Source organism: Papilio machaon, chromosome 15 (assembly GCF_912999745.1).
Source record: "Papilio machaon chromosome 15, ilPapMach1.1, whole genome shotgun sequence".
Classification (NCBI taxonomy): Eukaryota; Metazoa; Arthropoda; class Insecta; order Lepidoptera; family Papilionidae; genus Papilio; species Papilio machaon.
The window spans coordinates 921,257-937,781 of NC_060000.1; the positions used below are offsets into that span (position 1 = coordinate 921,257).

The 16,525-nt window shown below is 35.9% G+C and overlaps 1 protein-coding gene across 1 annotated transcript in view; it reads left to right on the forward strand.

The window, feature by feature from the left end:
• Positions 1–13,722, forward strand: part of LOC106718364 (protein Dok-7) — a 131,365-nt gene extending 117,643 nt beyond the window's left edge. Inside the window, exons 6-10 of the mRNA XM_045681153.1 lie at positions 10,632–10,804; positions 11,340–11,553; positions 11,831–12,167; positions 12,255–13,362; positions 13,441–13,722. Of these exons, the coding sequence (XP_045537109.1) occupies positions 10,632–10,804; positions 11,340–11,553; positions 11,831–12,167; positions 12,255–13,362; positions 13,441–13,637 (2,029 nt within the window). The 3' untranslated portion in view covers positions 13,638–13,722. The remainder of the gene's footprint in view (positions 1–10,631; positions 10,805–11,339; positions 11,554–11,830; positions 12,168–12,254; positions 13,363–13,440) is intronic.
• The last annotated feature ends 2,803 nt before the right edge of the window (positions 13,723–16,525 follow it).

Consider the following 16,525-nt stretch of genomic DNA (forward strand, 5'->3'; position numbering starts at 1 on the left):
GTCTCCAAGCATTAAGCTCGGTTTGTGAAAACACTAAAAATTCGTTTGACTCACCCCGACTCTGAAATTTCCATTGAAATGTACTAAAACTTGCAAATCCCATTCTTGTGTCAACACACGGCGCTGTCCAATTTTTACAGGCTTTGTTTTCATTCACTCACAGCTATATTCATTCGTTCGTTCATACAATCCTTTCATGCGACCGAATTAGTTTTGTTATTTCACAGCTCTGACTTTTAAAAATGGTTTTTTATGATTTTTTTTTTAATTTTACGGTATCTTTTGATTTGATGTATACCAGAGAGAAAAACTTTAGCTTTAATTTCGGAAACTCTATAGAATTAATTTGAGAAAATACCAACAATTTAATTCACATTATTATGTATGTAAATAAAATAATAGATTAACTTAACTAACTGTAATTAATTAATTAACAACGTCAGGAATGATCTTAAACTTTAAAATTACGTATAAAATGCAATTTGCAGAATAAGTGTCACATCAACCGGTAGGGGGCGCAATCAGCTAAAGTGAATCAACGTATGTTGACGTTCTAAGAAGAAATATTACAGAAAAACATCGCACATTCTGTCATGTCTGAAATCTAACCGTGGAATTTCACTGGCGATATACTAGAAAAATAACATATCGTCGTCACTTTTATTTCCTTTGAAAAAAAAAGAGACATTATTTGATTTTTGTACGATTGTACTTGCCATATATATACACAGAAAACATTCAGTGAAACAGTACCCAAACACAAGTGGTGTATGTCTAATAATGATTAATGGATGATATTAATAAGTGTTGATGGCGCGTGACGTCATACTTCACTACTGGAGGGGGCTACAATGGCAGGAGGCATCGACTTTCCAAACGATTAACTGTAACTAGCCATATCCCGTGGGCTTGACACATTGGGGTAATAAAACTTTGTTATATTCGAGTCCATGAAACTAATAATTCGTGTAATAATCAAAAACATCAATAATATGGTACAAAAGATCTTAAATCGAAGAGCGTCGGTGGCTCAATGGTTAAGCACTTGACTTGCAATCTGCACGTCTTGGTTTGAATCCCAAGGCTGTACAATGGCGTAGGGAGTGTGGAACTCGCCGGCCACAGAAGGCGATCGGAATACCCACTAAAACCTGACTGCCCTCTGACGCATTATGGCGGGTCCACGGGAACGCGTGAGTTTGCTTCCGTGATACAACCTACATATCTAAGAAGAAATTCTAAGATACGTGTGAAGTCAATCAACACGCACTGGACCAGCGTGGTTGACTATGGCCTAGTCACTCCTAACTTAGGGTAGACTCCGAACCCCTCAGTAGACAAGTATTATGAGCTAATGATGGTAAATCAGATTAGTGTTAGAATTTATACTTGATCTAGTACTTACTGTGTAGTATAATAAAGATGGTCCTTCTAGTCGGATAATCATTGGATTAGTACGTTATCCTGAACATCAATGTGTAACCATTATATATATATTTTTTTTAATTTACGACTTTTTTATTATCATAGTACATAATATGACGCAAACTGAACTCAAGCTGAACAAACAGATGACATTACATTATAATGATGTCCATGTTATTGATTCAATGACAATTAAAAACACATTTATGAAAATGTTATACGATTTGTGTGCAAACAGAACGTTTAAAGTTTTGTTAACAAAATTGAAATAATTATCTGTGTTCAATTCAAAAACATAGATAATTATTTCAATGTTATTAAATTTTTTTTCCGCATCATTTATAATAATTTTATGAAAATTTTTAAATATACATAAATAGAGATTTTATCAAACTACAGCCTTTTAAATTTTTTTTTAATTAACTAATTATATTTTCATACCATTAAATATTAGAAACTAGCTTTTACACGCGACTTCGTCCGCGCGGAATAAAAAATAGAAAACGGGGTAAAAATTATCCTTTGTCCGTTTCCTGGTTCTAAGCTACCTGCCCACCAATTTTCAGTCAAATCGATTCAGCCGTTCTTGAGTTATAAATAGTGTAACTAACACGAGTTTCTTTTATATATATAGAAGAAAGTCATATACGATTTGATATGCACTAATAAAAATATTAACTTAGTTAAATTACAAGAACAATAAAGAATAAGTTATTTGTAGCAGCAGAAGCACTAATGCCACGCTCGTAATGACCTGTCCATCCTCATGATGCGCCGTCGTGATGGATGACTTCGATTTGTCTAACGACGCGATGCGACCGACGACGGCACCACTTTTACCACTTTTTATATCACACCGTCCTATAAGGATAAAAACTATTAGATTACTAGTCACAAGTAAATGTATGTACACTTGAAGTAGGTGTGAAAGTTTGACTTTAAAGTAACAACAGGTTAATAAGTTATCCGTTAAAAAAAGCAAAAATGTCCCTAATTTTCGCAGCAAATTTTGAAGCTATATTCAAAATCTACTAGTCTTCTAGTTATTTAAAAAAAAAAACAAAAAAATGGGACCCATCTGCAAGCACTTCCTTTCGATTAAAATAATTTTTATCAAAATCGGACCACCAGGGGCGGAGATTCGCGGTAACAAACATAAAAAACAAAAATCAGTCGAATTGATAACCTCCTTCTTTTTGAAGTCGGCTAAAAAACACATCGGGTCATCTAAACGGAGGATCGTGTTGAACGCCTTACAAACTAAGAGTTTTGAAGAATGGATATTACCAATTATTCAATATCTCTGTAAGTGGTTAACGGCATTTAAAACTTGTTAATATGTTTTCAACTCAAGCACTTTTAGACCGTGAAATTTTATAATGCTGCTATTAAATATATCTTTAACACGAAGCTTAAAATGTTATCCATCACGTGAAGTCAGTAACAAAGCGTCACTCGGGACCTGTACATTACGTCATGTCGGTAGAGGGCGCAGGGCACGGGATCGACGGCTAATTTCATTATTAAACACACACGCGCCTACGGGAATCCCCCGTAGATTACACTGCGGTTGCAATACCTTGGGCCTTAAGGCATAACCGACTGCGGGAAAAGCCTAGAAAAGATCATTTTAATAAATTATAAATTATGCGAATATTGGGTTAGAATTTTAATACTGTTCTGTTTTTAATGTTTTTAGACACTTACAGTTGTATCAAATAAATATCTAAATCTAAAAAAAAAAATCTCTTTTATAATTTTTGAAGATTAAAGCACTTACGCCATTAATACTTAGTAGTAGTTACTTATATATGAAAATGTACATGTAAAAAACTTGCATAGCTTACTCGCAAAGGTTTTTTTGTGAATATTTATACCCAACAAAGATGTATACAGTTTTAATGAGGAAGGTAAATATAAAGATAAAGTTAAACGTAGATGTCATAATCTTATAACTTGTACCACAATAATTGAGTGTTCCGCCCGCGGCCACACGCCTTAACTAAACAAACAGCGCCCTAATGAGCTCGCCAATGGAAATAATGGAAGTTCAGTTCTCCTTTGCCCTCTTGTTTGTGCTTTGATGCTCGTTTTGTGGTTACATATTATACGTTTACGATACCTTGAGTTTTCACTTACGAAACCCGTGTATAAAACCTTTTGTCTCTATTTTTTCAAAGACAATAAAAGGGATGACAGTATGTTTCTAGTACAGGTTTTTCAACAGTGAAAACTCACTCTCATATTGTTACTATCGTAGCACGAAAGATTCTAGACTCGTAGCGTTGGTGACATACACTGCTCCTTCTATTTCTACCAAACTTGTCGGTACGTCACATTGTCCTTTCAAATCTTTCGTAGTTTATACTGTTGGGGCAACACAGTCTTGAATACATAAAAAACAGTCTTGTAGAACAGTTCTTTATCTTTAACTAGCTTTTACCCGCGACTCCGTCCGCGCGGAATAAAAAAAACACATGATAAAAAAGTTCCTATGTCCGTCTCCTAGTTCTAAGCTTCCTCCCCATCAATTTTCAGCTAAATCAGTTCGACCCTTTGACCGCCGGTGATTGATGTTATGTCCAATATCAACAAAATTGCTTCTGGTATAAGTACTTTGTTATTCAAGATCTCAGTTCGGAAGCCTACGCCTATTTATCAATAATCATAATTTCTTGTAATGTCTAATACCAGGATATCGTAAAGATGTTAACATATGTTTAAACTAAAAGGTAACTGAAAGTTTAGTTTATACAATAAGATCCTAAACGTCTTACCCTTCCTTATAATAAATTTTATACAAATCCTTAGATAGTTAGATCATTTACTGCGGTAATCTATTGAAACATTACCTTATTTGGTAAATAGGTCGTGTCTCATCAGAGATGAAGGTTTGACGGCATGACAGTAAAGTCGAGATCTACGAATCGTGTCGTAACATTTTACAGCAAACTTTATGCACTACTCAGAGAATCATGGCAATTTTACGAGATAAATAAATTACATAAACCGATCGTATCACAGACGTTGATATCTTGTCTTTCAAAATACTATAAGTTAGATTAGAAAGGGTCAATAACCTGATAGATTTAAGGGCATACATATCGGATGTAGTCGAGGGTAGAGTATTGTAAACTATACACCTTTTAGTACTAGCCTAGATCTTGGAATGGTTACAAAAAAATACTAAAATAACAAAAATGTACTAATGATTTTATTAAAAAAATATACGGACACTAATATTACATTTTTATGATTATGTTTATTATGATTTTCTGCGAAGAAACTCTTATAACGCTTTTTATTATTTCATTCAAAACAGATAATAAAAAATACCCGCTTACAAAAACACAAAAATAACCAAATGCATATAATGTAAGAGCATACAATAGCATAATATTTGGACTACACCTTGCATCCTAATTACTTTTACACAAAGACGAAAATAAAATGAAAACAGTAACAAAATGCTGAAAACGAACCTTTCTTTGTTCTACCTTTGTTACCATATAATCACAAGTGTAACTGTGTCGTTATGTGGTCAGAGAAACATATACTAAACGACTCACTGACCGAACAATTAACGACTCTAATAAGAGTGGCTTTTTTAATTTATAAGATGGCACACGAACAAGCGACTGTCCATGGAAATTTGCAATTGCACATACGTCGCCTACCTTCAATCCACAGAGGAGGGGACGTACAGGAAGCTACAATATCCTCTTTCTGTGCGTCTCCTCCTCCGCCAAAACCTTTTCCCATCATTTGCTTATAAGAAATAAAATTAGGCCTCCGACACGTTCACTAACCAAAGAAAGGCGGGATTACTTCCACTTGACTCATGTTTTCTGTGTGGTAGCTGTTACACTTTTATATTTAAATATATATCCTACCTTGTTGTTGATATTTATTAAGTCAACATCAGAAATATTGCAGTAATATTGATTCAATATCGCGATATCAAAGTTTAAAGAAATATTCGAGATGAGAGTTAATATTTGAGTTGTCGGGGGAGCTTCACTCCGGCGCTCTGAGCTCTGCAAAAGATAAAAGTGTTTAATTTATATCTTTTTATTCCAGCGATTAACCTCTTTTACCTTCGGGGGATCTTTATTAACATTTAACAGTTAAAAGTTCCACTTGGATCTACTTAATAGAACTTGCAAGAAAAAAGTTAGATTACTTTATTTCCAAAACAAAATCAACGATTAAAAATACTTCATTATGTTTAAAAAGCATACTAATTCAAGGATGTTTATTTTGTATGCGAAATTAAAATTTTGGGGTACAATTGATAGCGGTGCAATAATTTTTACAGAATTAAGATTTTATTTTGTTGTCTCTACAATGTATTTTAAAAGCAATTATGAACTTTCTAAAACCTTTAAAGAAAGCTATTGTTAAATAAATGATTTTTGCAAAATTTTATGATACCTTAGACTCAAGTGGAACAAATCAAATTAATCTTTCCTATTGCAAGAAAGTTATTCAACTTCTATAAATTAAAGGGAAAGAATTCAAATTGCTTCGTTCCATCTTCGCGGCATTTATAACAAAGTTTTTTTTTCTTGCAAATTCTTACCTTTGATTTTTACAACCAACCAGTACCTTACCCCATCATCACGTTAAAAGAAAAGGGTCTTACGTATCTCGGTCCAATTATTTGATGATAAAAGAAAAAGTTTCCGCCCTTCAAATGTATTTTAATATTGGTAATTCGTTTCTAAAGTCCTTTGTTACACGTTCGTTAGATCGTTCCATTATTTTAAAATGAATAATTACGTTTATTAAATACTTTTTAGTTCAGTTTTTTTTAACTGGCAACACGAAGAAGTTCTTTATTTGGAATCTGTATAAATTAATTTCTCATTTGAAATTAATACAACGTTTAATATAAAATTGAATTCGACTCAATTTTTTTTGGTTTATGTCTTCACCTCATCGGGTGAGATCGTGGTCAAGCGCTTTTTCAATATAAAAAAAAAAAAACTTATACCTAGGTGTATTTTACAGCATCAAACGCATTAACAACTGTGACACACTTAGTTACATTTAAAAAAATTAAACCCTTTGTGTACATTGAGTTCGGAAAATCTACACTATGAGACTCTTTAAGTTACTATTAATAGACAACTTAAGTTACTATTAATAGATAACACTTTTTATTTAAATTGCCATGTACTTTATTTCCCATCTCACACTTCGCACCTAAATTTTCTAAACAAATATCAAACCATACTGCTTTTAAACCCACGGCAAAACTACTGTCGACTAACCAAAAGCTTTTAACTCTAACAGTATAATGAATCTCGCACACTTAACTGAAACAGTTAAAACTTAACAATGTAACCGGCGGTTAAGTAATCGATGTTGACTCGTTAAGTTAACCGACTCAAAGCTGAACCGTTAGCCGTGGGTTTCTAAGATTCATTATATTTGACAAAACAGATTACAATATGTTTTCAAAGGACATTTTGGTCTCAAAAACCAACGGTTAGTCAGCTTATGCTTCTCGAGTAACGACACTCTTTATTTAACTTAACTGTTGCTCGTATTTATTCAGGTAAAGGAGCATAAAGCATATTAATTCCTTTACCTTAATATACCTAGATTTTTAATACCTAATATTATTTTTTTCTTACATATATATTTATAATTTCAATTTCTAATTTCTATTAGTTTATAATTTATATATTAAAGTTAATTCTTTTTACATACACCTGAAGTAAATAATTCGATACTTACATTTGTTAAGTAGTTTTCTACATTTGGTGCGAGGGCAACTGAATTCCTTCAGTTCCGCCCTTTGCCCTCCCATAACCATTAATCCAGTATGTCTTAAGCAGAAGGAATCAAACGCGGGACGCAATAAAAATGCCATTAACCCCGATGTCTCCTACACTACTTTATGTCTCCAACTATTAACTATAAATTATATCAAAGTACTACAACTTTGTTAAGAGAAAAGAAAAAAAGAAATTCGATATGAATTTCCAAAATGGAAAACTGACTACAAATGCTTTATCTAAAACATATCTACCTATATATGTATACTAGCTGTCGCCCGAGACTCCGTCCGCGCACAGTTAAAAAATGGGGGGGGGTTTGAAAAATAGATGTTGGCCGATTCTCAGACCTACTGAATATGCTCACAAAATTTCATGAGAATCGGTCAAGCCGTTTCGGAGGAGTATGGCAACGAAAACTGTGACACGAGAATTTTATATATTTGATATACATACATATATTGTTTGTTATTGTCAGGAGAAGGTTCTTATGACAGCAAAAATTTTAAAAATTCAGATGGATGGATGGATAATGATGTTTGTTTGAAAGTATCTCCAGAAAGGCTTAATAGATCTTAATGAAATTTGGTATCTGGAAGAACATATAGGCTACATATTACGTTTTTTGTTTAATTCCGCGCAGACGAAGTCGCGGGCGACAGCTAGTTGTCAATAAAAAACTAATGTATACTTATAATAAAATTTAAATTCACCAAAAACCATTAAATTAAAACAACAACAAACACATCTGTACAAAAGAAACATAATTTTAACATAGTATTTAAAGATGTCAACAAAAAACTTAATAGTTTAAATTTAAAACAATAATAAACAGTCAAATGTATACAAAATTTCACATCACGAAGTCAAAGAGGAAAAGGAATCGTATCAAGAACAATTATAGTCCATCTACATTCGGGAAGCAATAATTAATACTCGTAAACAATTTAACTGCAGATCTTTCAATGCATACTAAGTCGCGGGACCCCTAAGGGCAGACGTGACGCGCCTGCAAATTGCGATCAGCAAATCGTTCCCAGTTCAAATGTTCGTTTGATAACTTCATTTTTTAGCTATAAATCACTTTTAACTTTACTAAAGAAGACATAAGGATGTACGTGGTTGACTTATGCTTTCACACGAGGACTGAACTGTGAGGCAGAGCAGCAGACAGTGCAGTACTACTTTTTTTGAACACATATTTAATGTATGAATAAAGTGAATTTGACTTAATTTTCTTTATTCCTATTTATTAACTTACATATAACAAATTATGATAAGTAATCTTTCTTGTTTTTTATTAATAAACACATTTTCGAAATTTATTTACATTTTTGATTGTAGTATATATGTTAAAAATAAAGTTTATAAGTTCTTCTGAGTAAAGTTTTTGTAGGAAATGTTTTTAGTAGCGGAAATGTCGTACGCTCGCTAGATTTTACAGTTGATTTTGATTTTATTGCCGTAATAAAACCTTTGTAAGGGCTGCATTAATACAACGTATCCAAAGTTACGTAAATAATTGATGGAAAGTAAAACTTAAATATTTACTTAAACTTGAATTTATTTAAGACAATAGCGACGCGAGACAATTGTGCCAGGAACATATCAAATTGAAGTCCGGAAACTCTACCCACTCTATGTCGTCTCATAAAAAAGCACCAATAAAGACGTATTAAAAACTTCGATCACATAAAGTATATCAAAATAATCACATAATGCAATGTCACGGATACATAATTATATTACAAAGTCAGGTATAGACCCCACATACTGTTAATCTCTTGGTGTGGAACAAAGCTTACGATATTTACAACGGCTGATTACAAGAGGGCAGATAAAGCTGAGGACACACGCGGAAGTAACGCAAAAGCGGTCGCGAAGATAAGCCTCCGCTGCATGTGTGGCCACCCGAATTGTTTTGATTATGACTCTATGTTTCCACTGCTGAAATATTAGAATAAAAAAAATATTGTCATCTTGTTCTAATTCTATGTTTCCTTCCATAAAGTGTTGCCAACTTCTTCCCAAATATTTCCCACAAAAATCCCAAAACTAAATAAGTAATCAACTGTCTTGTTTGTCTATTATTCTTCATCCAATACATTTACGTAATAGTATCAAAGCATGTCCCTTGAATCGTATAATCTGCAATTGAACTAAAGAGAACCTCTACAAACAGCTGCTTCAATTTAATTCATACAAAGACGGGTTATTATACAAATTATAGAGCTTGTCCTTTCGAGGTAAAGAGTTGCCAAACAACACGGATGTAGATAAACATTTATTAAATTAAATGAAAATAACATGTGTAAAGTGTTTATTTAGTTTTTGTGTTTACAGACGAACAACTAAAAACATTTTTTTGAGTCCTAAAAATTTTTCATCCACATAAATAGTATTTTATTAATGTATAAAAATATACGTGACAATTAAATCTTATCTTTTGGTTCTAATTTAATTTGTCCTATCAATTAACATACATCCAGGTAAGAAGGCATTAATATCAGACATCTATGAAATTCGTCAGTGGCAACCTATGATATGAAATTCTAACGGGTTTGACCGCGATCCCCAAACCTGCACTCGATTCAGATTTTGCGTGCGTTTTGGCGTGAAAATGCATTGTGCAAGAGTCATCATGTAATAAATCATACGCCGAGATGCGTTTGTTTCATTTTGTCTGCGATTCGGTGTCATGGCGGAATGCGTTATCTGTGGCACGTCATGTGACGCGTGCGGCGGACATGTTTTTTTTTATTTACAGCAACATAATGGTCGAATTGTTTTTCAGCTTGGTTTATTATACCTTAATTTAAGAATGCCTAAATTGAATTAATAATTCAAACAATTTAAAAATTCAACATTTCACTGTAAAAAAAAACGTCAGGAACGTTTCACTTTAGTTCCGGCCCACCCGCATAGTTCCGAACAAAACAGTAAAGTAATCACTCACATTGAAATATTTATTGCTTCTCAGTCGTAAAACTAAAGGGCAAATTAAAACTAATAGAACAATTAAGCTTTGTCAGTTAATGGACCCACTGACAGGACGAGAGATTGACTGCGAGACCCCTATCTACAACTAACGAATATTTAATTAACGTTAAACTTTTAGCTATTGTTTACATGATGAATAACCTTTGTAGGTCAGGTTGATGCGTAACGGAAGGACACGTACAACTTTAACATAGATTGAAATGTACATTACATACAATGTGTTCTTTATGACGTTTATATAAAGTGCTCACGAAGCATGTAGTAAACCGAATTTAATATCAGCCCAAGCAAACATTTGATTACATATTTTTTATACATATTATGTAATAATACCAAATAAAATTTATTTACAACTACAACCTATATACTCTTTGTAACTATCTCTATCATTCTATTTATTAATTTGTATTTCTATTGCAGACGTTTCGGCGTGGTAGAGAACCGCTTCTGCGTGGAGGGAGGCTCTCGGTGCGGTCGCGGCGCGGGGCTGTTCGTGTTCGCGGCGGAGCGCGGTCGCGAGCTCGCGGATTTGCTCACCGCGCACTCGCACGACGCGCAAGCTCGCCTCAGCCTTGCCTCCAGGAGCGGATCTGGTGAGTACATGTACAGACAATCAAGAAACCAAGTGGCATATGGTTAAAGAATAAAAATTATCGTTTCAGTTCGAATCAAAAATGCTTACCATCTTTATGTTTCTATGAAGTACCTAAAATATTTCTTATATCTTTTTATCCCTGCTAGTAAAAAAACGAATAATTATAGACCACCAACAAAGCGACGCGTTATGAAGTACAATTTAAAGAAACAATCTTAAACCCTTCAATCGTATTAACGTGACATTTTATTTTATAATCCCTTAACAATAGGACAATGACAATTGCATATTTTGTGTTTACTAGATACTCTCATTTATTCCTGCTCTGACCAGCTCTCTTTATCATCAAACAATATTAGATCTTATTCTAAAGTGGCATAAGAGCGACTGTCACTATATGTTTTTACTCTCCACCTTTTGTCAATCAACAACGAACTTTATTCCTTTTAGATAAAAAACAGGTTTCATTATCTTCACACCTACTCGAAACAACTCTCGTTTCTCCATCACTCAACAATTAACCTTATCCTCAGTGGCAGAGAAACGGTTTTCGGATAGCAGCTCGTGTGCGGAAGAGTGCTTCCACTCGTCACTGCGGTCGGTATCGCCGGCTTGGAACGGGCCCAACAGTCACACGGCGCACTGCCTCAGCGAGCTGGACGGCCTGGAGGAGGACAAGTGCCGGCGCCCAACCTCGCTGCCGCGCTGCTCCTTCAGCTGCATGGCCAAGATGAGCCAACTCACCAGGTAACAAACGGTTGTAAATGTCTTCTTAGGTTTTATACAAAAATAGAGCCTATATAAAAATGAAATAAAGAATTATGAACCCTAAAGTCCCTGATCGCCATGTTAGGGGAACGAGAGGGCGGCATAGCGCCGCCCAAAAAAAAAAAAAGCTAATGCTGATTCCGACTCGAAAGACGCGTTAGTCACAGTGATAAATTTGTATTGTTATAAAATCAATCTGTATGTTTTTTCTCCAGCTGAACCTAAACCATTGATCACTTTTTGACAAAACTTTCAGGTCATCAACAATGGGCACGCCGGGCTCCGTAATGTCCCCCGTTTGGACGATGGAGAACATTCTAGAGAAGAGATCGGACTCTGATCGCGCGTCTATCTACTCGCGCTCGAGCGGCAGCGCCTCAGAGTACTCAGTGCCGCGCGGCGGCTGTCTGCTCGACAAGAGCTTCGAGTCTCGCGGCAGCCCCGTGGCGTGCTGCGCGCCAACAGTACCCGCCGTACCCGCCAAGGCCGGGGTGTGCCAGTGCCAGTGGCAGACCTGCGCCTGCAGGAAGAAGCAGTACAACGGACCCTACGAGAATTACGACGTGCCAAAGACACCGATGCCTTTAATACAGGTAAAAAAAGATAAAAATACCTGAAACTGTATTTAAATGTGTGCTCATAATATTTTTTTATATAATTTCAACTATTTCATTTTGCAGGAACATCCAATAGACGCGAATTCAGAGGCGGCCAGCCTGTACGACACACCAAAGAAACTTAAATGTCTCATGAACGGCCAGCCGTGCGGCTGCTCACACGGAGACCAGGCCAATGCCGACACCAGGCAGACGGACGAGCCCGCCGGAGACGACGGCGCGGACAACCCCGACACGCAGTCCAACTACGTCAACGTCACCCCAGTTACCAAAACGCAATCCGTAGACTACGGCAACTACGCCAATATAGACCTTAACGCCACCCTGGAAAAGTTCGAAAGCTCCCTGCAGATCCTCCGCAGTGCGGGCTTCAGCCAGGAGGAGCTGGACGCGCTCGAGGACATCCCGGAACACGACGACGACATCTCGACGGCGACCATGAACACGGCCGTGCTCCCCGCAGACTGCTGCCCCGAGCACGCCGGGTATCTGCACATGGGGCCGCCGGACTCCCGACACTGCGCCCGACATTGTGCCGACAACGTCAGCCGCGCCAGTCATCTCTCCGACCCCGCGCAGCACTCCGACACCGACAACACGGTCAGCACGCGCCGCTCCAGCTCCGCCGACTTCACGCGCCGACACGACGACGACCTCCTCGACCCCAGACTCTGCTTCACCCCCACCGCGCTCCGCAAGACCGGCAAGAATGACCGCATCAATGAGACCCTACACGTTATAATGCAAAAAGAAACATGTCACAAAGAAAAAAGTTTAAAAATTTCTGAACCGAAAAGCGAAAACGTGTTGGTCGCTAGATTCAGGGATGCCGTTAAAATTAGGCGGTCGTCGAGCGTACCGAGCAAGTCCGACAAGAACAGGGACTCGTCCAGCTCCAACGATTCGGGCGTCTCCACCGGCTCCCTGAAGCACCACCGGGGCGACTTCAACGACTTCGAGAGCGCCGTCCACAACTCCAAGTCTTACAAGAAACATTTCAAAAGCAACAAGCAGTTCCGGAACACGCTGACTCCGGTTCACACGCCCTTCATCAAGTCCAACTCCTCGGATCCTCTGAAGCACCTCACGTTCCAGTTCGAGGAGGTCGCCACGCTCGCCAAGAGTAACTCCTTTGACGTCGACACCCTCACGAGGCGGAAGAAAAAAACTGGTAAATTAGCAAAAATAGTCTTGTTTGCTGCAATTTTTCTAGAGACCTATGTATATTAACGTTTACTTATTTCGGCAGGTACAACGTCAATGGAGGCGCGGCACAGCCAGCTCACCAGCAAGAGCACATCGAGCGGCGCCTCCGACACCTCCGACTACATGGAGTCCCTCTCAGTGTCCTCGCTCAGCTCCTGCGACACCCGCGAGCGCCACGCCGCGCGACCTCGCTCCGGCAGAGAGTACGCCAGCCTCGACCGCGGCGCGCTCGCCGACTAGCCAGGTGCACTCGCCGACTAGCCACGTGCACACACCGACTAGCCATGTGCACTCGCCGACTAGCCACGTGCACTCACCGACTAGCCATGTGCACTCGCCGACTAGCCACGTGCACTCACCGACTAGCCATGTGCACTCACCGACTAGCCAGGCGCACTCACTGACTAGCCAGGCGCGCTCACTGACTAGCCAAACGCCCTCGCGAACTAGCCCCGACTACACAAACTAAATATGAACCAGTCTCGCGAGCTGTCGGTGTTAAAGCTGACCACATGATGACGTGTAACCAAAAAACAGAGCCGCGTGAACATAGGAACAGTTTTATATTGAATTCGGAACATGTTTTCACACGACTACATTGTAGTGGAATATGTACTTACGTCATACAATTTTATGCACCAACATAGAATATAGTATATTTTAGAACATAATTATATGTTTTATTTATATGTTTGGCACATATATTATGATAAATAAACAACTATAGTGTTTAACACTTCATCATTATTTTATTAGAATTATAAAATTTATATATAAATATTTTTAATTAACATGGAATTATTTCAAAAGGAAAATATATCCTTTATAAATAACAAAAATGGGGGAATTGTTTTATAAAAAACTTAAGGAAAAAGACATACACAGAGACACCTGTATTACGTAGTTACCGACATGAACATTTAACCTTGTTGTAGTAAAACTCCCACGTTCATATTTTAACAAATAAAACAAACTATCTATTACCAACATAATAGAAAAAATAAAACAATACAATTGTACATAAATAATTGCATTGATTATATAACAGTCGTTCCTATGTACATAGTTATATTTAGAAATATCATTTTTTCTAAACAATTTAAAGTATTAGATATAAGGTATTTAGAGCTACGCATTAGTAGCGTGCCAAAAATTATAAACAACGGGCTAAAGGTTTTACTATATACAGTCAGCTAATGTATTATATTATGTAAACAATAAACTATATATTATATAAGGGTTTTTCATTACCGTATACAATTTAAGGCATCGTATAAATGATTGAAAGCAATTATAAATTGCTAAATATTAAACTATACTTTTAGAAGGTTTATCGCCTTCTTACCGTAAAATTTCACTGCAGTGATACTTGTATAAATACCTATCTTATCTCTCTTTTTTATCACAACACAATGTAAAGGATGACATATGTTTTACAATTGCCACGACAGTAGAATACAACGGTTATATTTACTTAATGAACACGAAATTGTATGCTTCTTGTATTTAAGTTTAGAAAAAGTCATTTGGAATTATCTATGAAATGTATTATTTCTAAATATTTTGGTGTTTTAAATATTTTACGGTTTGCTCGTAGTTAAGTACTTAAATTATTTGTGCCTTTAATTACCACAGATCATTTTATGTTATGCAAAACTTTTTTTATCTGTCCTGTCAAAAACTAATACAGATTATAAAAATTGTTTGACAATTAAAATTACGATTTTAATCGTTTATCATTCTTGCATATGTTGTATTTTAAATTAAATGTATAAAAATGTATAGAATTTACACCGTAACATAAATTAACACGGAGTTAGTAAAAAAAACGATTCAGTAGTGATAAATAAGCGCCTGTAAAAAACTTATAAGCAATAGTTCACTTCCAAGTAAATATAGTGAAATGTATTTAATTCATAGTGTAATTTTTATTAACAAAGAAATTCTTAGAAATCATATTTTAACTATATGGAATATAACATATAAAATCTCTGAGTTTTAAAAGTAATTAAAAACTTTTATACTTGAACAGTCGTAAAACATGGTATTAAATATAAAGTTTTTTTTTTTCAAATAAAATGTACTAAATTTACAAGCCGTTTAGTTTTTATGTGTTACATGAACCACATTGTCTAACAGTAAATTCGCTGCACAAACATATAAACGAAATATTAGCAATATTATTTATCTACGAGTACTTGATTGACAAATTACCATCCAAAATTACACTTTTGAGACTTTCGCGAAATTATAATAAAAGTACCACCTTTTCGTGTCCTTGCGTTGTCAAACTTTTTTGACAGCTGTTATTATTTTATTCCGATAATCACACAACGAAAAATAAAATGTGAAACATTTTTATTTTGCAGGCAAAATTCAATATAATTTTATTATCATAATCCCATATTATTTTAAGAACGTTTCGACTCTAAAATGAGCTATTTAGACTAGTCAGCGACAGTATGGCGGCCATATTGGCGAATGTAACAACTGGATATATTATAAAAAAATATGTTTTTGGTTTTTGCCATAGATTTATAACATATAGAGATGGAGTTCATACAAGTTTGACCTCAATTCGAGAGTCGATTTTCTAAAAGTCATTTCATATTGTAAATGATAACACTGAAGGAATTTACCCACAACAAAAGGTCTTAGAAGGCCTTTTATTTCACCTCACCTTTGTGCTCCGAATTGGTTATCTATAGGTTATAAATTTATGGTTTTTGGTATGTATATGATTGACTCTGTGGGCGTTGTCACACCTTTGATTTTTTTGTGTTCTCACAAAATTGTTGCCGTGAGTTTCAACTGCGACTAAACACCAAAAAAATAAATTGTTATTTCCATATTGTTTTCCAAAAACAATGACTGGGATGACAAGACTATTTTTATGTTTCGGCAGTGGGAACCCACAGCTAGGCTGCACAACTGTGAAGTGTTAACATTAAGTCATTTTGATGTATTAAATAAAATATTTTCTTATAACGTTTACGTTGTCTTAACATTTTTTAACTTTGTAGTTTTCATTGCAACTGAAATGAAAATATAGTGCATTTTAAACAAATACATTGACTATTTAATTTCTTAGCCCTTTCATTTCTAGGCTTTTACGTTGTAAAGTTACT